We start from the raw sequence: 24176 nt of genomic DNA, 5'->3' as shown, positions 1-24176 counted from the left end.
CATCATGATCAATAAAGTCTGCCACCGGCACAAGGAGGAAAGTTTCAGCAACAGGCACATTATTTGCCATTCCTGAACTAGATGTCAAAGGTATTAGAAACAGACCAGAGCCCACCAGAAGCACAAACAGCAGCAAACACCATATGCATATTACTTTCCCACACAGTAGCTCATTTAATCAGGTACCATTTAATAAAATCAAAAGAACAGGGAAAAACAGAATTGGAAAAGAAACCTTGGAAATCTGCTTAGCTAAGGAGGTAATTGAGTTATCTGAACACTGCTTACCCTCAACTCCACCTCCTTGCCCAGCAAGTCATATAGAGATGCTCCCTTGGAAGTGATTTCAGAAGCAAGCTGCCTGGCTGCTTTCAAATCTGCAATCTGGAAGGAAAATATCAAAAACAGAAATTTCAGTGACAGGTTTTTATTAGGCATTCAGAAAGAATCAATCTGTTCATATCGGTTCCTACCTCCAGTCAGGATACTTGACTTACTTGACTATAGAACACATTTTCTACGAGACACATATTTACATCCTGGAGAAGAGAGTTCCCAGAACACCAGTTTAGGAAACACTGATCTAAGAACAAATTAGACCAATTCCAGGCCACCTGAAAAACCCAAATGTCAGGTCAAATGTACTCTGCCACCAGGAGGTGTGGGGGTTGTGAACGTTGACACGCTTCCTATAATAAGGGACCCTGGCAGTGGTGGGGTGAGCAAAGGAGGGGCAACCTGAGGGACACATGCTTACCGCAGAACCCTGATGCCCTATGTTTAACCCTCCCTGTCCCCTCATTCTCTGCCTTCAGGCTGCACTTCACTGGGCTGCTGTGAGCTCAAATGAGCTCACAGGCATGAAGGCCTTACAAGCTCCCACAAGGCACTGCTGTGAAGATGATGATGATCTGGCCCTGGGCACAGCTTCTTTCTTAGGAGCTACACGTCACACCCTCTTCCATGAATACGCTAAACTTCCAAAGAGCCCAAACATTTCCCAGCTCAGCTCCCTCTCCCTCTCCCCAAAACAACGAATTCCCACCCACTTTCATTTTCAAACCACTGACAACTCTCGCTCTTCATTCACAGCTGGTGACTTCCTTCCCATTTCCTCAGTCCTCAGGACTCCTCTCCCATAGCTGCTTCCTCACCAGCAGTGAGTTCCCAGCTTCCTCTCTGGGAGTCCTCTCATCCGCCCCACTTCTCAGCACTGGAGTTCAGCAGAGTCCAGCCGCACACCACCGCCCCCACCCGGACCTCCCTTCCACGCACACTCCCCGCAAGCTCTCAGCTCTGATACCAAGATTAAAGCCGTGAGCTGGGGCTTGACATCTCCACTTGGACATCTCGTGGACGTCGCAAACATAACATGTCCTTAACCAAACTCCTCATCTTTCCTGCCAGACCTGCTCCTTCCAAACTCTTCTCCACTTCAGTAGACGGCAACTTTGTCCTTGCAGGAACTCACACCCAAAACTTTAGAGCCATGATATCTAATATCGTGCCCGCTAGTCACGTGTGGCCATTTTCAATGTTAAACCATTCAAAATTTAACAAAACTTAAAACTCACTTCCTTGGTTATGCTGGCAACACGTGGCTAGCGACTACCGTATCGCGTGGCAGAGACACAGAACACGTCCACCAGCATGGAAAGCGCTACCAGACAGAGCTGCTTCAGGACCTTCCTTGTGCTGTCTTTCTTCCAACCTACACCCAATCCATAAGACCTCCCTTCAAAATATGCTCTAACCTCTGACCACTTCCTCCCAGTGAGGATCTGGCTCCTGTGTATGGTTTTTCAGGCCTGACCACAGGCAATCCCGGAGGCTTTACCTGGCAGGCCTCCTGGGGAAAGCTGCACTCGAACACCAGTACCCTGCAGTCTCTGAAGAGAGTTGCAGTCAAGGAATCAGGCCCTCTGGCCAGTCATGTTCTCATAAAGACCTGCATTCCTAGGTCTCTTTATCTGAGGCCTTGGGTCCAGGTCCTCTTCAGTGCCTCTGCTGAGGCCTCCTTATTGGGGTAGGTAGGGCAAACACCTTCTCCCACACCTCAGGGGGCATTAAAACTGCCAGAGCAGTCTTATGAAACAGGGAGTTGACACTTCTTCTGGCTTTAGCCCCTTGCTTATACCACTGCAGTTAGTGATTAAAGACACAGCTTTCACGTTCAGCTTGTTGCTTTAATCGAGTCCTCCGACGCCTGGCAGCTCACTCTCTCCCCAAGCTCAGCTGAGCACCTGACGGCCACTCTGCTCAAAGGCGCTGTCACCTCCTGCTTTCTAACAGGTCTCTGGGCTTCCACCTTTCTTCCCCCTTCAGTCCGACTCAATCCAGCAGCCGGAGTGATCCTTTTAATATGAAGTTTCAAATTATGTACTTCTCTGATCAAAACTCAACGATTTTCCACGTCAGAGTCAAAGTCAAAGTCTTGACAGTGGCTTTCCAGGGACCACAGGCCTGGGGCTGCCTCCCCTCCCAGCTCTCATCACATGGCCCCCTTGTGTTTCCTCAAACACACACAGCACACCTTTCCACTGAATGGTTTGCTCCTTCCCTCCTTCAGATCTCTGCTGAAACCGTCACCCAGTCCCTGAGGCTGTCCTAGCCCTCCATTTAAGACACCTCCCCCGGCACCCCAGCCCCTTCCCTGCTTTACTATCCTCCACACATGCAGCCCATCTGACCTGTCACTCTTTCTGCTTTGCAGTTTACAGTCTGGCTCCCCCAACTGAGCCGCGGGAACAGAGGATTCCTGTCCTTGTTTTTCACGCCTGTATCCCCAGTGCTTGAAGAGTGCCTGGCAGATAGCAGGCTTTCAATAAAAAGTTGAATTTAGGGCTTCCCTGGTGGTGCAGTGGTTGAGAATCTGCCTGCCAATGCGGGGGACACGGGTTCGAGCCCTGGTGTGGGAAGATCCCACATGCCGCGGAGCAACTAGGCCCGTGAGCCACAACTACTGAGCCTGCGCGTCTAGAGCCTGTGCTCCGCAACAAGAGAGGCCGCGACAGTGAGAGGCCCCTGCACCGCGATGAAGAGTGGCCCCCGCTCACCACAACGAGAAAGCCCTCGCACAGAAACGAGGACCCAACACAGCCAAAAATAAATAAATTAATTAATAAATTAAAAAAAAAATGCCACGCCCAGTGCCCACTTTATAGGCCAGTAAAAATCACTATTTCTGGGCATCGGTAGTTTAAAAAAAAAAAAAAAAGTTGAATTTATTGTCCCTTCTGCTTTGATCCAAATGCTGACAAGCACAAAACTGACAAATGGCCCTCAGTCAAGGAATAAGGAAAGAAGTGATGCTGTACTGATACAGCCCATTTCAGAGTTTGAGAAATAAACATTCCATTCCTCACTACAAGCCTTGCATTGTCCTTACCTTTGAGCTAAGGTCAAACTTGAACTTGCTGATATCTTCCTCTCCTATTTTAGAGTCCTCCATCCCTTTGGTCTTCATAGCATTATAAAGGACAGAGGTGATCTTCAATAGTTCTTTCACTGCATACCCGTCTGCTTGATAAAGCTTCTTAGTATTGAGTTTTATATGTGCCTTAGTGGCCTATTTTCAGATTAAAAAAAAAAAAGTTTAAGACCCATTCCACGTAAAATCTAAACCAAATTCCATGTAGGTCATTTGAAAATGTCACTGCCAACAATAGGGATATAACCAAATCATTTTAAGAATCAAACTTTCAAGTTACTCATATATTGCAAGTGGGTATGTTGACTGACACAATCTTGATGGAGAGCAATTTGGTAAATGACAACAAAACTACAAATGCATACGTCCTTTGACCCAGCAATTCCAATCCTAAGAACTTATGCTAGGGATATACATATTCACAAACAAAATGATGTGTATAGGCTATTTGTTACAGCATTGCTTCTAAGAACAAAAGTTACCAACAACCTAAATGCCTACCTGTATAAATTACATAAGTTATGGTATAAACGTGCAAGCAATACTACTCAGGTGTAAGAGAGGATAAAGAAATTCTATGTGTATTTGAAAAGTTCTCCAAAATGTACTGTTACTTGAAGACAAGATTCTAAACGGTGGTGTGCAGTATGCCACTATTTGTGTAAGAGGAAGGAAAAGGAATATACAGTCTATTTGCTTAAATATGCCTAAAGAAACTCTGAAAGATATTAAGAATAGTGATCACTGGGAATGGAACTGGGCTGATGGCAAACAGAATAGAAAGTCATTTTACTCTGTATTGTTTCATGATTTAAAAAAAATTTTTGAACCATAAAATATATTACCTATTCAAAAATAAGTAAATAAAATTCTTTTTAAAAATCTGCGTGCTATTTTATTTCCATTAGAAAAATATTATCTATATAAAATTTTGGTCCAGTTTCTTCTCCTTTAGCTCTACTAGGTTTGAATACTTAAATACTTTAATTTTACTCAAGTAAAACCAGAATCATATATCTGACATGAAAAATAAATATTTTACATCATTAAATTAATAGGGTTTAATTAGGTGTGCTCTTTATTATTTCTCAGGAATAGTAACTCATCTTTCCTGTATGTTATTTCCCTTTACTTTTATTTATCTGAGTAACTATGTAATGCATGTCTTTTTTCCCACATCCAGTAATACAAGTGTTATGTAAGCATAATTTGTAACGTCAATAACTAGATTCGTCATTAATCTTCAATTTATGTTCAATTCCCCTTATTATATGGTATTTCCATAATAACTTCAGATATTTCAGTCAACCTTACACTTTGCGACAAAGACTGTAAAAATTAAGATGTTAATTTAAAAACATTATTAAAATTCCAGACTAAATAACCCTGGGCCCACTTAAAGTGATGCTGTCACAAGATGTCCTGGAACAGCTACTGCTTCAATTTCAACATGGCCTCCTTTGGGCAAAGCAGCAACCTGGTAAGCAGCTCTCACAGGAAAACTACTCTGGAAATATTGTCTGTAGATGTCATTGACAGTATGTCAGCCAGCAAAACAGTTGTTTTTATCACATTCGTGAACTCACAGCCTACTGCTTTCAGAATTTCACCCATGTTTGTAAGAGCCTGTTTAGCCTCTTCTGCCACCCCTCCTGGCACAAGCTGTCCACTTGCACGGTCCATGCCTAGCTGTCCTGAAACGTAAATGGTCCTGCCAACTAACACAGCCTGACTGTAGGGACCAATGGCCGCTGGGGCATGGGACTCCAAAATTCTTAACAAATAATGAATTAAAAACAAAAAACCCAGAAAACTTTGTTGGTAAAATGGCTCCACAGAAATCTGGTAATGGAGTGTGTTTAGAAATCTGGGACTTCCCTGGTGGCCCAGTGGTTAAGAATCCGCCTGCCAATGCAGGGGACATGGGTTTGATCCCTGGTCCAGGAAGATCCCACATGCCACGGAGCAACTAAGCCCGTGCACCACAACTACTGAGCCTGCGCCCTAGAGCCCACAAGCCACAACTACTGAGCCCGCGTGCCACAACTACTGAAGCCCATGCGCCTAGAGCCTGTGCTCCGCAACAAGAGAAGCTACAGCAATGAGAAGCCTGCGCACCGCAACGAACAGTAGCCCCCACTTGCCACAACTAGAGAAAGCCTGAGTGCAGCAACAAAGACCCAACGCAGCCAAAAATAAAATTAATTAACTTTTAAAAAAAGAGAAGGAAAAAATACTTTTAAAAAAGAAATCTGAAAGCAGCTCTAACTAGGCTTCATCTCCTTCTAATGTATTTAATTTTACAACTCCATCAAAAAACTGTGAACCAACCATGAACTGGGCAATTGCCTTAATGAAGAAAACTCGGTCTTGTTCAGTCTCAACATCAGAAGGGATGTCAGTCTGAGGTTCATACCTATTGTAGAGAGAGAAAGAGAGAGAGAAGACACAAGGTAATTAAGTATAAAGTTCACAAAAGAGAAAGTAAAGCAACTGAGAGGACAGTGGCTCTGTAACGGGAAGCTCTCTGAGTCCCCAGCTAAGGCAGTAAGAGTAAGAAAGGCTTCAGAAGCAACACAAAATACCAAATATTCAAGAGAACAAATCTTCACCTAAAAATAGGTTTAACAAATTTCAAAAATCAAATTCGGGGCTCAGCTTACAAAATTAAATCTATCTCAGACTGCAAAGTTTCATTAAAATAATCAGAACTATTACTCTGGCTGCCTGCCCTTGACCCAGTGGAGTTCCTTTCTTCGAGTAACTGATGACACACTAGGGTCAGCAGACGGCAGCCCTTGGCCTCTTCCTGTACAGCCCGCAAACTAAAAAGGGTTTTTACATTTTTCAAAGGTTATAAAAAACACAAGGAAGAATACATGACAGAGATCTTATGTAGCCTGCAATGCCTAAAATATTATCTCCTTAGCAAAAAAGTTTGCCAACCCTGAATCATATTAGATTTTTCACACAAAATGAAATCTAAATTATTTCCAAGCCAGGTACTCAGCAGAATGTGTGAGGAGGTTCTGTCACTCCCTGATGAAGGTGAGGGGATGAAGAGGAATGCGGACCAGCACCCCTGTGTCGGCTTCCTACTGAGAAACATTCTCCTTTTACCACTGCTTGGTACACTCCCTTCTCCCACAGCGTTCTTTAAACTCAACTGATTTTTAACAGGTTACAACCGAGTCTGTCAAATTTTATTGAACTTTTCGTTTTGCTTCACAAAAGCATCCTGTTTCTAGGTGGCTAATGAATAACATCTCATATTCATTCTTAGACCTCAGTAAAGTGCAGTTCTAACCTTTTCACAAGCCAGAGAAGCACTTCAGATACAAGTCCGAAATTTGGTGTGCGGAAATTTTCCATAGAAATATGTCGAGGGTATCCCAAGGCTCTCATCATCTCTGTAAAGTCTGTCCAAGGTAAAACACAATGTAGTCAGTTCCTCGTCAAACAGCAACAACTTATGAACGTAGACACTTTCTTTGCTTTCTCTTCTTACTCCCAACCTACTGACACTTTTATGGGCTATTTATCAACTCTCTAAGAGGGAAAGAAAAAGGGAGATAAAAGTTAAAATACCTAATCTGCTTCCTGAAAATCATTTATTTAAATTCAATGGGAGAAGAGGAAACTGTACATTGCAATGCGGTTTAGGGATTGGCTGTGATTTAATTTCTCTCTTGGATACCTCATTTATCTCTTGGATAGCTTTCTCTTTACCACTCAAAATGAGAACTACCGGGCTTCCCTGGTGGCGCAGTGGTTGAGAATCTGCCTGCCAATGCAGGGCACACGGGTTCGAGCCCTGGTCTGGGAAGATCCCACATGCCGCGGAGCAACCGGGCCCGTGAGCCACAACTACTGAGCCTGCGCGTCTGGAGCCTGTGCTCCACAACAGGAGAGGCCGCGATAGTGGGAGGCCCGCGCACCGCGATGAAGAGTGGCCCCCACTTGCTGCAACTGGAGGAAGCCCTCGCACAGAAACGAAGACCCAACACAGCCATAAATAAAATAATTAATTAATTAATTAATTTTAAAAAAAATGAGAACTACCTGGCCACGGTTTAAATGTTAACCGTGGGGTTTTTTTGGGGGGGGGGTGGGTGATGATGGTAGGGTGAAGTTTATGTCTCTGTGTTATTTCTGAGTTGACTCTTTTCCCCCACTGAGCATATAGGACCTTAATAACACAAAATTTAAACATTAGTTGCATTGTATTTAGAGAAATCTTCAAGAAAATGATTGAACGATTGAGCAATATTTAGATGTATTATGAAACAGACTAAGAAACAGTAATACTAATACATGTTGATACCAGATGCTGCAGTCACTAAGCTTTCAGCAAGACTTGGAAATAAAACATCTTTTTAGTTCCCACGATGTGCTAAGACCTATATTCAGTGTGCTTCTGGCTAAGTAATGTCTGTCTTCACTCTTCTTGAAGGTGGGTATTCAAGATGTCCCAATGACATTCACAAATAAGCTACCTGGGCCTTGGAAATTAGGCTGGATTTCACAAGACAACAGAAGAGAAGGCATAAGCAGAGGAAAGAGAAGCAGAGGAAAGAGAAGCAGAGGGCCTCTGTTGCTGTTTTGAGGGCTATTTAAATAGAGCAATGGAAAATAAAGCAGCAGCCTTCCCATCACACAGTAAGCCCTAAACACTTCTTGCCGCTAAGTAGCAGTGCAGTTGTTAATTCTACAGTATTATTGTCAAAATGGAGACAATCTGAGTAAGAATCTTACCATGAATTGCATAATGTACAGCATTCATTTAAGGTCACAATGCTCAGAAATCCCCTTCTTGTACACTTTTCCCAACACAACTCCATTCAACGTCCCCTAGCAGAAGGCTGGCCTCCCTCAACTATGAGGAAGGAGAAACTTGTCTCTACAACATAAGGTCACCAAGAACCTCCAAATCCCAGAGGGCACAGATTCACACAATAGTGCTAATAGGCATCAATAAAATGTGATGCCTCTTCCTATATATTTCCATTATAGAAAAAAGAGCAATTCACAACTGAAAGGAGTAATCTTTAATGGGGAAATTTCAGGCACCAGCAATTGTTAGAAAATTGGCCTTAAAGAGGCCCCTCAGATCACACCAAATTGGCAATCACCTGCTACACCTATGAAGGTGGAGCCAGTTGGCTAAACTGCTTCAGATTCAGAAAACGAAAGCGTATAAAAGGCAACTGATTCATTCACACAGTCCTACCTTTTGATCCTCGTTTCCACCCAGTTCTAGCTATGTGACCTAAATCAAACTACTTTACCTCCCTGCCTCAAAGTATTTCATCCAGAAACTTATACGAACCACCTTACTGCTACAGTGAGGACTAAAACAAGATACTGAATGTAAAATGTTTGGTGTGTAACAGGTGTCCCCCAAAGTAGTAGTAACTAATTCTCTTTTCCCCATTCTTCCACTTCCCCACCCTCCTAGCAAAGGCACTTGGGTTCCCTTCTCCTCACCAGCCCCTTTAGAAAAGATGCAAGCTTTGTAGGTTAGACAACCTGACTTCACACTTCAGCGCCAGCTCTTACCACGTGTGTCCCCTGACCTGACCTCTCTCTGCTCAGTTCCTCATCTCTAAACACAGGAGCACAGTTGTTCAGAGGAGTGAATGAAACGATGAACACACATAAGACAGTAACTAACTACCTGGCAGATCATAAAAGTTCGAAAAAACGGAAGCCTCAATTATTATTCACCAGCCCCTCCTCGGTTGTTGTTCGTTTCCCGGAGCTCTAAGCTAACCCAACTCAAAACGGTCTCTGCGTTTTCCAATACAGTAGCGAACAGACCCACAAGTCAATTAAAATTAGATAAAATTAAAGCTTCGGTTTCTCAGCCGCACTAGCCGCATACACATACACAACCTCCCATCATCGCAGGAAGGGCTATGAGACAGGGCTGGGGCGCTCAGCCTGGGGGGCGGCGGGCCAGGAGCGCCCCCGAGCCGCAGAGGCCCGGGAGGGGGCTCCAGCGCGGGAGCCTCGGCGGGGCTCAGACAGGGGACCCGGCGGGCCGGAGCCCCGAGTCTCGGGAGGACCGCTGGTCACAGGGGTCAGGTTTGCCTTACTGCGGAGGTCGCGGAAAGACATGGCGCTCTGGGCCTCAGGACGCCGGAGTCTCAGCCGCTCGCCCCTCAGCGCTCACGGGTTTCTATGGCAATGCACGGAGCCCTCTACGGCGCGCAGCCGGGGCCAAACAGGACTGGAGGCGAAACGGCCGGGCTGTGTGCGCATGCTCCATGCCGCCAGAGAAAGGGCAGCCGGCAGGGGGCGTCCCGCGACGCTGAGGGAGGGGGCGTGGGGTCCCGCCCCGCCTGGCGGCCGGGCCCCCTTTACACAGTTTGCAGACATTTGGCATTGACTGACACGTTCTGAGGACCTACTAAGTGCCTGACGCTGTGCGAGGCACCCTACGTACTACTTCCCATTTCCTCCTAAACTCCTCTAGAAAGAATGTACATAATATCACGAAGCCGGGTCTCCAGCCTGGGTCCTGTGCCCAGTACACTTCTCTCTGGCATGTGTAAAATGGCTGGCCGCGCCCACGTCCGAAACCCGCAAGAAGCGCCTGCAGCGTGAAGCAGTTGAGGCCACAGACTGCGAGTCGCAGGCAGGGGCTGACCGCAAGGCGGCGAGAGCAGGCCCGGCAGCCATCTGCGCGTGCGCAGCCGTCTCGCTCTTCACAACAGGCCGGAAACTGGCCCGGGTCTTCGCGCGCCGGCGGTTGTCCTGGCAACCGTGAACTCTGCCAGCTGGAGCTGTCGTTGCGCCAGGTGGAGGGAGGGGGCGGCTCCGGGGTGAGGACCGCGCCCAGCATGTGGCCAGCTAAGCTGTGACCTAACTTGGGAGTCCTCTCTACTGGGCTGCCACGGTTGGGGATAGGCGACAGCAAGGGCTGGGGAGGTGAAGTGAGCTGAGCCCAGAAGGGTAGGCGAAGACGAGGGACTACCAACCCGTGGGACGCCCTCCGCCCCTGCATTGGTTTTGGCGAAGTAACAGACACATAAAGGCACGGGACCTCAAAGAGAGTCCCGAAATAGATCCACATATACATGGTCATTAGAACAAAGATGATAAAGCCCTTTAGTGGAGAAAGAATAATCTTTGAGAAATAGTTTTGGAGCAGTTGGAAATGCAGGTAAATGAACCTCCACCCTTGCCTAAGAGTAAAACCTAAAAACTATTGGGTTGGCCAAAAAGTTCGTTAATATCGCACAGAAAAACCGGAACGAACTTTTTGGCCAACCGAATATAACTTTTCCAGAAGAAAACTTATGGGGAAAACTTTGTGACTGGGTTAAACAAGAATTCTTAGATATACCAAAAGTATCATCCTCTAAAAAAATGTTTTTTGATAAATTGCACCTCATCAAAATTTAAAACTGCTCTTCAAGACACTAAGAACATGAAAAGATAATCCAGAGTCTGAAAAATAAATTCACAAAACACATCTGATAAAAAGCCTTCTATCCAAAATACATAACAAACTCTCAAAACCCAGTAAAGAAAACCATCCAATTAGAAAGTAGAAAAAGGAACTTCCGTGGTGGTCCAGTGGTTAAGACTCCAAGCTTCCACTGCAGGCGGTATGGGTTCCATCCCTGGTCCAGGAACTAAGATCCTGCATGCCACACAGCCCAGTCAAAAATTGTTTTTAAAAAATTAAAGACAAGAAAGTAGACAAAAAACTTAAAACAGATACTTCACAAGGGAAGATATGGCAAATGTCAACAAAAAAATTAATCAATAGTCAATCTAAGAAATGCATAGTTTATTCGGGCCAGCCTGAGGATTATAATCAGGGAGACAGTCTTTCAGAAAGCTCTGAGGATGTTTCAAAGAGGAAAGAGGAAGGCTAGTATGTAGTGATTTTGACTAAGGGGTAGGTGCAGTCAAGCATACATCTTGGTAGAAGGCTACTGCTATTCACGAGGAGCAGATATCTTAGTTAATGGTTGTAGTGCTTTTCTAAGTATGGGAAGATGCAAGAAACTGAGTTCATAAAATTTTCTCCCACAAATATCTGAGAGCTAGTTCTGCCAGTTTTCCCAGAGCACAAAATGCCTCATCCTGATCTTGGCCCTGAATTTCTTTCAGGGTGTGTTGTAAATCAGTGACTGTAGTGACTAATGACTCAATTCTTGTAGAATTGGATGGTGAGCAACATTCTTTGTTTTACAATCTCCTCCTTTTCCGTCTTAATTTCTACCAAGGTTTGGGAAGCATTTCATGACCAGTTTGTCCCACGGCTCTAGGAATGCTCATACCCAGGTCAAGCAAGGATTTCATTGATAGGCCACGCAATGTGCTATCACTGGACTGTTAACAGTAGCCAAAAGCCTCTGGACCACCTTGCCTGTCTTTCTAGTCTCTTATGGTCCAGGAAATGGTTCTCTCTTACTGCTTCTTCCTGTATCTAGAGTTACACTATTAATATCATCAATCTTGGAACTTCCCTAGTGGTCCAGTGGTTGGGACTCTGCGCTTTCACCGCCAAGGGCCTGGATTCAGTCCCTGGTCAGGGAACTAAGATCCTGCAAGCCACGTGGCGTGGCCAAAAAAAGAAAAAAAATCTTCAATGTTATAGAACCATATATTTGATCAAATGTTTCAAGTAGCCTAGTCATTTTTATCAGAGGCTCAGTCACACATTCAGTAATACAAGAAACTATAATCTTGCAAAATAAACAGAATACAAGTAACATTACTAAGGTCCTAAGTAGGTATTTAAGCTAAGAACTTCCATTAGGTGTGGCCCAGTATCTCCCCAGATCATCTGACCCAGTGTGTTCTGCACCCATCGCTATCTTTAAGGGAAATGTTATATTGGCATTGCACACAAAGTTCACCAAAGATATCTGCATCATGACCCCTTACAAGATTGAGAAAGGAATGTTATCTTCTAAGGAGTTATATAACTGGCATCAGAAGAAGAAAAATTGAGCTTTATGGTTGAGCAGGTATTTCTGCTGTTGGGGAGGTCTGGTTAATGCATAAGGCTGATACACAATGCACACTACAGGGGAGAGAGGAGGCCCAAATGGGCAGAAAAAAATTTGTGTTTAAATCTTCTTGTCTTGCCTTAAAATATGAATTTTATTTCATTACAAATCGTAAGCAAAGGAAAAGATGCTCAAGATTATTAGTCATTAGAGAAATGCATATTAAACCACAAAATATCACTACACAATTATTAGAATAGCTAAAACAACAAAAAACCACAAAAACCCTGACAGTGCCAAGGGCTTGAAAGGATGTGGAGCAACTTGGGCTTTCATACACTATTGGTGAGAATATGAAACTGTACATCCACTTTGGAAAAACAGTCGGTAGTTTCTTAATAAAGTTAAACATACACAACGTACAGCTCAGCAGTCTCTCTCCCAGGTATTTGCCCAAGAGAAATAAAAACTTATGTTCACACAAAACTTATACATACATGTTGAGAGCAGCTTTATAATTGCCCCAAACTGGAAACCACTCAAGTGCCCCTCAACTTATGAATGGATAAACACATTGTGGTACATTCACACAATGGATTACCACTCAGCAATTTTGAAAAAGCAAAGAGCTAAAATACACAAGGACAATGATGAATCTCCAATGCCTTATGCTAACTGGAAGAAGCCAGACTCAAAAGGCTTCGTACAAGGACTTGAGGACACAGTGGGAGAAGGGGAAGCTAAGACAAAGTGAGAGAGTAGCACTGACATACATACACTACCAAATGTAAAACGGATGGCTAGTGGGAAGCTGCTGCATGCCACAGCGAGATCAGCTCGATGCTTTGTGACGACCTAGAGGAGTGGGATAGGGAGGGTGGGAGGGAGGCTCAAGAGGGAGAGGATATGGGGATATATGTATACATTCACTTTGTTGTACAGCAGAAACTAACACAACATTGTAAACCAATTATACTCCAATAAAGATATTTAAAAAGGGCTTCCCTGGTGGCGCAGTGGTTAAGAATCCGCCTGGCAATGCAGGGGACATGGGTTCTAGCCCTGGTCCAGGAAGATCCCACATGCCGCGGAGCAACTAAGCCCGTGCGCCACATCTACTGAGCCTGAGCTCTAGAGCCCGCAAGCCACAACTACTGAAGCCCGCGCGCCCAGAGCCCATGCTCCGCAAGAAGAGAAGCCACCACAGTGAGAAGCCACCGCAATGAGAAGCCCGCGCACCGCAACGAAGAGTAGTTCCCGCTCGCCACAACTAGAGAAAGCCCACACGCAGCAACGAAGACCCAACACAGCCAAAAATAATAAATAAAATAAATAAATATATTTTAAAAAAAGGCTTTGTACTGTACGATTCCATTTACATGACAATCTGAATGAGATGAAAATACAGACATAAATCAGTGATTGCCAGGAAGAGTTGGGTGCAAAATAATTTTGGGGGTGATGAAACTGTTCTGTATCTTGATTGTGGTGGTAATTACATGACAGTAGCTGTTTGTCAAAACTCATAGATCTGTGCACTAAAAAGGGTGAATTTTACCACATCTAAAATTGTATCTCTTGGGAATTCCCTGGGGGTCCAGTGGTTAGGACTGGGCGCTTTCACTGCCCTGTCGAACCTGGGGCCCAGGTTCGATCCCTAGTCGGGGAACTAAGATCCCACAAGATGCGTGGCACGGCGAATAGAATAAAATAAAATAGTGTATCACTAAGCATGACTAAAAACAAAAAAGCTTAAAAAAAAACTATCCAATGGCTTCCCATCGCTGTTCAAAGAAAACTCAGTCCTCTGAGCTGCGCCTGCTCTGTGCCTCCTCTGCTCCCTTCCCTCCATCTCCCGTCCCTGGCTTCCTGTTGAACACGTCCACCTTCTTCCTGCTTTCTGATCTTTGCGCAAGTAGTTCTCTCTGTCCGTAGTGCTCTTCCCAACTTCTTCAGATCTTTGTGAAGAGGGCTCTCGGACCATCTACACTAAAGCAGACCCTTCCCAGCCCCTCCCTGTCACATCACCTTCTGTTATTTTCTTCGTATTATGACCTGGAAACATCTCTCTTGCTTCTCTTCTGTGTCTCTGATCTGGACATGTATGCGCCGTGGAAACATACCTTCTCTGTCCTACTCGACTCTCTCCCCAAGTCTACAATAGTACCTGGCACTACACAGGCTCTCAGAACATACATGCTGAGACTGAATGAGTGAGTCGGAGTACAATGCCTCACCCCAGTGAAGTGAAAGGTCTTTGAGGAAAGGCCACGTCCCCTGCCCTCCTCCCATGCTCTGTGCTGGCTGTGATGCCCAGTTCAGAGCTGACACAACAGGCTGCCTGAAGTCCACCAGATCTGGGCAAACTGGTGTGCACAGGGCACCCAGTGCAGTCTCTAAAGCAGTCAGCTTTGTGACCTTGGGAAGTTACTCAACCTCTGGGTGACTTAGATTCTTCAATGTCAAAGTGGAGGTTGTGATGCCTGACACACACAGTGGAGGCTGTGATGGGCAGACAGCACTTGACATCCACTGTAGCTGGCAGGGCACGGAGGGAGCACCGAGCCTCCTCCCTCGGTTTTTACTTTTTTTAACAGCTTTTTAACATAAGATAAAATGCACATATTTAAAGTGTGCAATTTAATAAGCTTTGACAAGTGTATACATGCAAGAAACTATCCCCACCAATCAAGATAGAGAACACATCTGCCACCTGTTTTCCTGTGTCCCATCCCTTGTAATGTCTACCTCCTGCCACTCCTTCTACCCCAGGCAACCATTCCTTGCTTTCTGTCACTGTACACAGGTGTATTTCTCGGGTTTTATATAAATGGGATCACACAACATATTCTTTTTGTCTGGCATCTTTTACTTGGCATAATTATTTTGAGACTCATCCATGTTGTAGCCTATATCGGTAATTCATTCCTTTTTACTGCTGAGTTGTATATCCATTGTATGGATATACCACAGTTTATTTACACATCACCTGTTCCTTGGCATTTCCAGTTTTGGGGCTAGTACAAATAAAGCTGGTATGAAACATTCATGTAGAAATCCTTATAAAGACACATATGCTTTCTTTCTCTTGAATAATACCTATGAATGACATAGAGTCATAAGGCAAGTGAATGTTTAACTTTTTTCAATAATTAAAAAAAAAATAACTTTATTTATTTTTGGCTGCGTTGGGTCTTTGTTGCGGCACGCGGGTTTTCTCTAGTTGCGGCGAGCGGGGGCTACTCTTCGTTGCAAGTGCGCGGGCCTTCTCACTGCGGTGGCTTCTCTTGTTGTGGAGCACAGGCGTAGCACGTGGGCTTCAGTGGTTGTGGCTTGTGGCTCTAGGAGGCAGGCTCAGTAGTTTGTGGCACACAGGGCTTAGCTGCTCCGCGGCAGTGTGGGATCTTCCCGGACCAGGGCCTCAAACCCATGTCCCCTGCATTGGCAGGCAGATTCTTAACCACTGTGGCCACCAGGGAAGCCCTTCAATGGAACTTTTGATTTTAGAACAGTTTAGATTTTCAAAGGAGTTTCAAAGATAGTACAGAGTTCCTGTATATTCCATCTCTCCCTCATCCCCGCAACTGTTAACATCTTACATTAGTATGGTGCATTTGTCTGATGAACCAATACTGATACATTATATTAACTGAAGTCCAGATTTCCTCATTTCTAACCTACTGTCCTTTTCCTGTTTATGATTTGATTTCAGGACACGCATTACATTAGTCGTCATGTCTTCTTAGGTTTCTCTAGACTGTGACAGTTTCTCAAACTTTCCTTGTTTGTTGATGACCTTGATAGTTTTAAGTGGTGCTGGGTCATTTACTTATTTTAGTGTGATAAAAGTATACATAACATAAAATTGCCCTTATAAGTGTACAATCGGTAGCATTAAATACATTTGAAATGTCAACCACCATCTCTGTTTGAGTTTCCAAATATTTAATCACCCCAAAAAGAATGTCACACCAACTAAGCAGTCTCTCCCCATTTCTCCTTCCCCACAACGCTGGTAATCACTAACACTGCTTTCTGTCACTTGGATTTATTCATTCTGCATATTTCGTGTAAACAGAATAAAATATGTGGCATTTTGTATCTGGCTTCTACCACTGAGCAGTATGTTTCTGAGGTTCATCCATGTTGCCCTGTGTATCAGCACTTCATTCTTTTTACAGCTGAATAATATTTCCCTGTATGGACAGACTACAATTTGTTTATCCATCCATTAGCTGATGGACTTTTGGGTTGTTTCTACTCTTTGGTTACTATAAATAATGCTGCTATAAATATTTGTGTACAAGTATTTATTTAAATACCTGTTTTCGACTCTTTTGGGTATATACCTAGGAGTGAAATTGCTAGGTCATATAGTAATTCTACGTTTAACTTGTTGAGGAACTGCCAAGCTGTTCTCCATAGTGGCTGCACCATTTTCCATACCCACCAGCAGTGTAGGCAGGTTTCAATTTCTCTACACCCTCATTAACACTTATCTTCTGTGGGGTTGTTTGGTTGGTTGGTTTAAATTATAGCCAGCCTCATGTGTGAGAAGTAGTGTCTCACTGTGGTTTATTTTTTATAATTTTTTAAAAATTTATTTATTTTTGGCTGCATTGGGTCTTCGTTGCTACACGCAGGCTTTCTCTAGTTGTGGCGAGCGGGGGCTGCTCTTCATTGTAGTGCACAGGAGGCCCCTCATTACGGTGGCTTATCTTTGTCGCGGAGCACGGGCTCTAGGCGGGTGGGCCTCAGTAGTTGTGGCATTGGGCTCAGCAGTTGTGGTTCGCGGGCTCCAGAGCGCAGGCTCAGTAGTTGTGGCGGCACGGGCCTAGTTGCTCCGTGGCACGTGGGATCCTCCTGGACGAGGGCTTGAACCTGTGTCCCTGCATCGGCAGGCGGATTCTTACCACAGTGCCCACCAGGGAAGTCCCTCACTGTGGTTCAAATTTGCATTTCTCTAATGATAAATACATTGAACATGTTTTCATGTGCTTGTTGACTATTTGTATATCTTCTCTGGGAAAATATCTATTCAAGTTCTTCACCCATTTTTAAATTGGGTTGTTTGTCTTTTTGTTGTTGACTTGTAAGAGCTCTTTATGTGTTCTAGATACTACACTCTAATCAGATATATGATTTGCAAATGTTTTCTCTCATTCTGTAGGCTGTCTTTTCACTTCTTGACACTGTCTTTTGCAACACAAAAGTTTTCAACTTTTATGAAGTCCAATTTACCTATTTTTTCTTTTGTTGCTTGTGCTTTTGTTGTCATATCTAAGAATCCATTACCAAATCCATGGTGATGAAGATTTCTTCAAAGAGTTTTCTTTGAGTTAATTTTTGTATATGGTGTGAGGTAGGGGTCCAGCTTCATTCTTCATTTGTATCTTTTGAACATCTAGTTGTCCCAGCACCATTTGTTGAAGAGACTATTATTTTCCCTACGGAATAGTCTTGGCAACCTGTTAAAAATAAATTGTCCAGAGGTGTATGAAATTATTCTGGGCTCTCTATTCTATTCCATTAGTCTGGATGTCTAGCCTTATACCAGTTCCACAGTTATGGTTACTGTAGCATTGTATGCAATAAGTTTTGAAATCAGAACTCTTGAGTCTTCAAACTTTTTAAGATTGTTTTTGGCTTTTGGGCTCCCTTGTAATTCCACATGAATTTTAGGATCAGTTTTCCTGTTTCTGCCTACAAGGCCATTGAGATTTTGATAAGAATTGCATTGACTCTATAGATCACTTTGGGAAGGATTGTTGTCTTAACAATATTAAGTCTTCAAACCATGAACAGGATCTTTTTCCATTTATTTTTATTTTTTTTTCCCAGCAATGTTTTCTAGTTTTCAGTGTTGTCTTGTACCTCCATGGTTAATTTTATTCCTGTTTTATTCTTTTTGTTCTTTGCTACTGTATAGAAATACAGTTAATTTTGCGTGTTGATCTTGTATCCTGAGACTTTGCTGAATCTTATTAGCTCCGATAGTTTTATTAGCTCAAATAGTTTTTTTAGTGTGAATTTTTTTCTCTGTATAAGATCATGTCATCTGTGAATAGAGAGAATTGAAGGTTTAACTTTTTAAGAAACTGTTTCCCAAATTGGTGGTACCATTTTACATTCCCCCAGCAATATATGAGAGTTCCGGTTCCTCCAAATCCTTCCTTACACTTGGTGTGATCCCACAGTACTCGATCATCTACTTAGGGGAAAATGGACAGAAAAATTAAGGGACCTATCCAGTCACCCAATACCACCTTCTCAGCATGCTCAAAGCACTGAGCCAGATCTCACCAAGTCTGCATCCCTAAACCTTCATTATCCATCCATGGATGAAGAAGCTGATACCCCAAGAAGTCACCCCTGGGAGTGACTCCTCAGCCTGCAAGAGCTGAATCTGTTTGGCATGCCTGTCCCAAGCCAGAGGGACCAGGGACCTCCCCTAAGGTTCTGCCCCCTTCCCTTGTCCTCCTCCCACCCTGCCCCTGCCCTTGAGCATCATCCTCTCCCAAACTCAGGGATCTGGGAAACCTGGGAGTCTTCCCTGTGACATCACAGAGCTGGTTGCCAAGGGAGACGTGCAGATCCATCCCCTAGGCAGGGGAGAGCACAGCCCTGCTGCACAGGAGGCTCGGCTGCTCCTCTCCCACCTGGCTGGCCCTCCATGGAAGCCTTGGTCTGTGTGTTCTCTCAGCTGCGCATAAGAGAAGGTGCCAGGCTGCGGGGAGGAGTGGCAGGAGGAGAGATGTCCTCCTGTCCTGACCTGGGCCCAAAGCCACCAGGGTGGCCTCAGGGACATACAAGCTTGGGAGAGGGGAATGGCCACCAGTCCAGGCCATGTGACCCTGGGCATCAGAATGCTCTCTCTAGGGTAGGGGGCAAAAAGGGGTGGCAGAAAGAGCCTGCAGTCCTGAAAGAGATCTTGGTGCCAAGACTCAGGCTTCTCAGCCTCCCTGTTGGTTGGGAGGGAGAAGGAGTGCTTTGTTGGGTGAGGGAGGTGGGAGACAGGGGGTGGAGCCCATTTGACAGACAGGTAAGCTGAGGCTCTGCAGGCCAGGGGTGGAGCCCATCACATGAGCATGTGACTATACTGTCCCCTCACGGCCTCTGTGGCCCACCAGCCACCAATCTCCTGCTCTCCCCTCCACAGATGCAGTGAGCTGGGTCCGAGGACGCACCAGTCACCCCGACACACCACCCAATATCTACGACGGGGGGCTGGGGGCCCAGCAGCAGCAGTGTCCCAGTGCCCAGGGAAGCAAGCCCAAGAACTTCCGGTTGTACCACCTCCGGGGTCTGGCTCTCTACCTGCCAGGCCTCATGCAGCCTGCCGGCCAGTGTGAGACCCATTGGCTGGGCCAGCTCATGGCCGGGGGCTGCCTCCCACAACCTGAGGGCACAGTCTGGCCCCTGGACTTGAAACAGGGGGCTCTGGGCTCAGGTAACAGTCACCACTCAGCCCTTCTGGAAGTTCGACAGCCTGGGAAATACAGGTGAGCACCTGTTCGGGTGATGCAGGGCTGGGGACAGGAGGGGAAGACCCCGGGCAGGGTTGGGCTGGGCACTCAGATGGACCCAGGTGGCCCCTCTCCACTCCCAATCTGCCTGGGTACCTGTCCCAGCTCTACATTTGATGAGGGACCTCAGACTGCTCTCCCCCCCTGGCCAGGCCTCAGTTTCCCCATTTGTAAAATGAGGGGTTCGCGTTAGAGAAGGGTCCTTTCAGTTTGAAACGTGTTTCCCTCTTCCTCCTCCCCTCCCAAGTTTTCTTTAAGGAGAACTGCCCCCTCCCCTCCGGTTTTGAAGGATGCCAGGTTCACGGGGGTCATAGGCTGGCAGCCTCCCCCAGGTCCCTCCAAGTGACTCCTCTCCCCCCGCTTTCCTCAGCTTCCAGTTCCAGCATGGACCCAGCCAAGGGTGTCCCCTCCCAGCCCGGTCCCCGTGAAGGCTTGGGGCTCAGGCCTAAGAGATCCTGGGGGGCCTCAGAGGAATCCACATGTCCCTCATGCAAGAGAACGCACTCTGGGGCTCTGGAGAGGCCATAGGGATCCAAGTGCCAGGGCTGGTTCTCCCAGCTCAGGACAGGAGGGGAAAGGATGGCCCAGGAGGAGGAGGAGGACACAGGTCCAGGGGGAAGGGCTCAGCCCCCACCAGTAGCATCCTCACACCGAGATGCCTGGGCAGCTGCCCAGCACCAGAGCCTAGGCCAGCCTCGGGAAAACTCGAAGGTGGAAGGAGGAGGAGGTCCTGTGGGAGGGACAGAAAGAAGCCTGGGCGTACCCTTGCAGCCTGCTCCAATTCAAGTCGGCCACTTGTACCTGGGAGGCTGGGCGGAGTGGAGAGTTGGGCTCCCAAGTGGCCAGGGAGCCTACAGGTCTAATTTCAATAAAAGCCAAGGCCTGCACCTTCTGTCCCTGGGTCTGTCTGTCATCAGGCCAATTCAGCCAGAGAAATGGCCCCTCAGCACCTGTGTTCTGAGAGCAGAGTTCCATGTAGATCCTGGGGGAATCCGAGGTGCTCCCACCCTTAGTTGAGGAGGGAGCCGTCCTCCTCGGGGCGGGACTCTGGGCAGGCTTCCTGGGTGGGCAGGGTCTCAGCAGGCCTAAGAGCAGGGCTTGGTGTTCTGGGTGGAGAGGGCAGAGGACAGAGAAAGTTAGGCCAGGTTTAGGGAGGGTGTCGGGAGGAGAACAAGTTCCCAACCTGGGCAGAGACGTTGACCCCACGCCGCCCCTCACTGAGGCCTTGGTTGAGTTCACCCTCCCTGGGGAACCCTGGCTGCCCTGACCCTCCAGGCAGAATGGGCACAGCCCTTCTCCCAGCTGGACTAGACTCTAGGCACCCAGGCATGGGCTCCTCTGTATCAGGAGGTCTTAACCCCAGCCCTGTTGACATTTGGGGCTATGCCATTCTTTGTTTCGGGGGCTGTTCTGTGAGTTGCAGGATGTTTAGCAGCGTCCCTGGCCTCCACTCACTAGATTCCAGTAGTGCCCTCCGCTCAGTGTGGCAACGAAAAACATCTCCGGAGAGTCTGATGTCCCCTGGGGGGCAGAATCTCTCAGGCTGAGACCCCCTGCTCTACATCACTGGGCCTCAGCCTGTGGGGACAGATGGGAGGACCTGGGTTTGCCTCAGTGACCCTCACCATTTGGCTGATTTCCTGTCCTGGCAGCCTGGGTCAGGCAAGGGCTGACCTACCCCTCTCACAGGCTTCTGTCAGACCACACATGATGGTGTCAAGGACATTCTGGACACCAGGACAGCTGGGCTCCTTCCAGACATGGGGGAAAGCTCCCTCAGGCCCCTGCCCTGCCCCTGTACCCTGGTACAGCAGATTCTGGAGACTTTGGCCCCTGGGTGCTTTTCAGGTTGTTCTAAGTGTGCATACGGCCCTGGGTGGTGGCAGCTCCTAGTCCGGGCCACCAGCCTCAGGCCCTGTCCCATAGGGAGGGCCATCGGGGGGAGGCCCAGCCCTCAGGGAGCAGCGCACCCACGCTTTGGAGGGGTCCACACCTGGGCTGGGGTCTCAAGCCCACCGTTCACAGCTGTGTGGCTCTTGGGCAACTCCCAGCCCCTGAACCAGTCATTTGTCTAACAGGGTGACAGGCACGACCCCCTGCCCCCAGGGTGGCCAGAGGCTCCAAGAAGTTGGTGGAAGGACCTGGTCCCAGGCTTGTCCCAGCCAGGGGTTGGGACCTGCTGCCCCCTCCCCCCGCCTCAGGCTCCTGCGGTGGGGTGCCCTGGGCAGGGCCCCTGCCTGACCACTGCACTGTCACCAGCTCTAGAACCTCTTCCAGGGCTGCATTCCTTGGCAGGGCAAGGTACAATTATGATCGTAAAAAACAATCGCCCTTTGAGCTGGAAGCCGTCCTTGGGACTTCAGGGGACAAGCAGCTCCTGGGCCGCCCTCAGCCACGGGGCAGGTCCACAGGCGCAGGGCCTGCAAAGACAGGATGTGACCAATTAAAGTCTATTTATTTGTTTGTAGTAAGACAAAACACCATAATCTGTTCAACACTGGGCTGGACACTGCAGTGATAAGGAGGCGAGGAGGGAGGGGCAGGGCAAGGCCTCTGAGCTCAATTACGAATGTCCAAGGCAGAACCTTCTGGAAGACTCTTCCCTTACCCTGAGGGGCAGAAATAAAAATCACATGATCTTTGATTCAGATTAGAGAGGACACCCAGTTGGGCCTCAGCATGAAACCAATGTCAGCGTCGAGGTGGGGAGTGCGGGGAGATGGAGTGCCCTTCCTGCCCGGGATCCACCGGTGAGGCCGCAGGAGCCCAGGGCCGGGAAGTTCTGAGGGAAGGAAGGACACGGTCACGGAGCCCCCACCTGGGGTGTTCCCGTCTCCTGCTCTCGTCCGGCGTGAGACTCTGTGCCATCCCCTCTGCTCCGGAAGGGCAGGCCAGGCAGCAAGCAGCTCTAGGGGCCCTGGCAGAAGGGACACCAGGAGCACGTGCCGTCCACGTGCACACTTCCAGGCACTGTCTCTGCCCCAGAGGTGGAGGGACCACAAGGCACGTGACTGTCCCCAGCCCCAAAGGCCGGGTCTCACTTGGTCATGGTGGTGCTCAGCTTCGTCCCGTCTGCACCTGGCCAGGCCCCGGAGCTGCTGCTCATGGGGCTGGGGGGCTGGGGGGCTGGGGGAGACAACCCCCAGGCCCTCAGCGGCGCCTGTCCTCAGCCCAGCTCCCTGCGGCAGCTCAGCTGAATGGCACATCCACCATCTGACAGGCGGTTCCAATCGCTCGGGACAGAATGAAGCAGCCCGTGGGAAGAGGCTGCGGGAGGACTCAGCCTCCTAGCGGGCATGTGGGCATCTGTCTCGTTATCCGCCCGCACACATGGGGAGCGAAGCCCCAGAGCTCAGTGTGTGGGTAAGAAGCCTCCTCAGCTGTGCCCAGCAAGTGTCAGCCCCGGCTGGAGAGACCGGGGCTGCTCTCTGCCCCCCGGGCTTCTGGGTGCTGGTTTTGGACCAGGGGCTGGCCTTCCCGTTATTTCGACCCCTCATTGTTCAGAGGCTCCTGTGTCTTTAGGGTCAAGTCTGTCCGTAACACTTGGGTTCCTCCCTCCCAGAAGTTTATTCCAACTTTGGAGGAAGGAGCTGGAAGGATCAGGCAGTGGAGGGGAAGAGGCCGGTGAGGGGCGTGGGGAAGGAAGCCCTTTCCCATGCCCTTGCTCCCAGGGCAGCAGAAGAAACAGACCACAGTGAACACTGCCACCCCCAGGTGCCCGTGGGGCTGGAGCACGTGCGGGGGCCCGGCCAGGGCTCAGCAGAAGTGAAGGTTTCCAGATTGGGAAGGAGGGCTGGAGGAGCCTGTGGGATAGACAAGAGGGGAGCAGGGGTGAAGCCTTCAGCAGAAACACTCTGCTTCCCTCCCCTCCCCAGGGGCCTGGCCTAGGAGCCCAAAGCTGGGCCCCTGGTGCTCCTGAAGCGTGAGCCCTCCTCCAGGTCCAAAGTCCCTTCCAGTGACCACTGGCTCTCCTCGGTCCCAGCACAAACCACAGTACCGATGGGGGTGCCAGCCTAGGAGGCCACGGAGCCCTGCCGCCTGGGCTTGGCCCACGTCACAATCCGCTCTGGGCCGTGTCCGTGCACAAGGGGTAGACCTTGGAGTCCCCATGATGCCTTCCAGCTCTGCCATTCCCTGAGGCCTGGGAGACCAGCTCCCCACGGTGCTCAGAAGTGGCCACGTCTAAGCAGAGCTCTCATCTAGGTGCCCACCACAGGGCAAGGCCGCTGCTGTTGAAGTCGCCATCTA

The 24176-nt window shown here is 47.8% G+C and overlaps 3 protein-coding genes across 10 annotated transcripts in view; 1 reads left to right on the top strand and 2 right to left on the bottom strand.

Annotated features, from left to right (window-relative positions):
- The window catches only part of CLUAP1 (clusterin associated protein 1), a 53395-nt gene extending 32534 nt beyond the window's left edge, over nt 1-20861 (bottom strand). For 3 of the 7 annotated variants that reach the window (XM_036825362.1, XM_036825360.1, XM_036825363.1), the window contains exons 1-5: nt 9529-9629; nt 6738-6849; nt 5762-5846; nt 3389-3568; nt 289-384 (exon numbers count right to left, since the gene is read on the bottom strand). In XM_036825362.1, the coding sequence (XP_036681257.1) occupies nt 289-384; nt 3389-3568; nt 5762-5846; nt 6738-6849; nt 9529-9550 (495 nt within the window). In that variant the 5' untranslated portion in view covers nt 9551-9629. Of the gene's footprint in view, nt 1-288; nt 385-3388; nt 3569-5761; nt 5847-6737; nt 6850-9528; nt 9676-20729 lie in introns of those variants that run through there. The other 4 variants (XM_036825361.1, XM_036825364.1, XM_036825366.1 and 1 more) reach the window with 4 other exon arrangements.
- Nucleotides 19076-20196, top strand: LOC118880913 (uncharacterized protein C16orf90 homolog). Its single transcript, XM_036825110.1, has 2 exons — nt 19076-19121; nt 19490-20196. Exons 1-2 carry the CDS (start codon nt 19076-19078, stop codon nt 19906-19908), a joined length of 465 nt encoding a protein of 154 aa, XP_036681005.1. The 3' UTR covers nt 19909-20196.
- Nucleotides 20862-22364: 1503 nt separating the features above from the next.
- Nucleotides 22365-24176, bottom strand: part of NAA60 (N-alpha-acetyltransferase 60, NatF catalytic subunit) — a 40002-nt gene continuing 38190 nt past the window's right edge. For both annotated transcript variants that reach the window (XR_005016425.1, XR_005016424.1), the window contains exon 7: nt 22365-23731. The gene's annotated coding sequence lies outside the window, so the exon portion shown is untranslated. The remainder of the gene's footprint in view (nt 23732-24176) is intronic.

The sequence above is a fragment of the Balaenoptera musculus genome, chromosome 15, assembly GCF_009873245.2.
Source record: "Balaenoptera musculus isolate JJ_BM4_2016_0621 chromosome 15, mBalMus1.pri.v3, whole genome shotgun sequence".
Classification (NCBI taxonomy): domain Eukaryota; kingdom Metazoa; phylum Chordata; class Mammalia; order Artiodactyla; family Balaenopteridae; genus Balaenoptera; species Balaenoptera musculus.
This window is presented reverse-complemented; position numbering and strand designations above follow the sequence as displayed.

Excerpts from the sequence above, each read along its gene's own strand:
- LOC118880913 (XM_036825110.1), top strand. The coding sequence starts at position 19,076 with ATGGAAGCCTTGGTCTGTGTGTTCTCTCAGCTGCGCATAAGAGAAG. Across the intron at positions 19,122-19,489 it reads TCAGCTGCGCATAAGAGAAG|CATGTGACTATACTGTCCCC; the intron begins GTGCCAGGCTGC and ends CCATCACATGAG.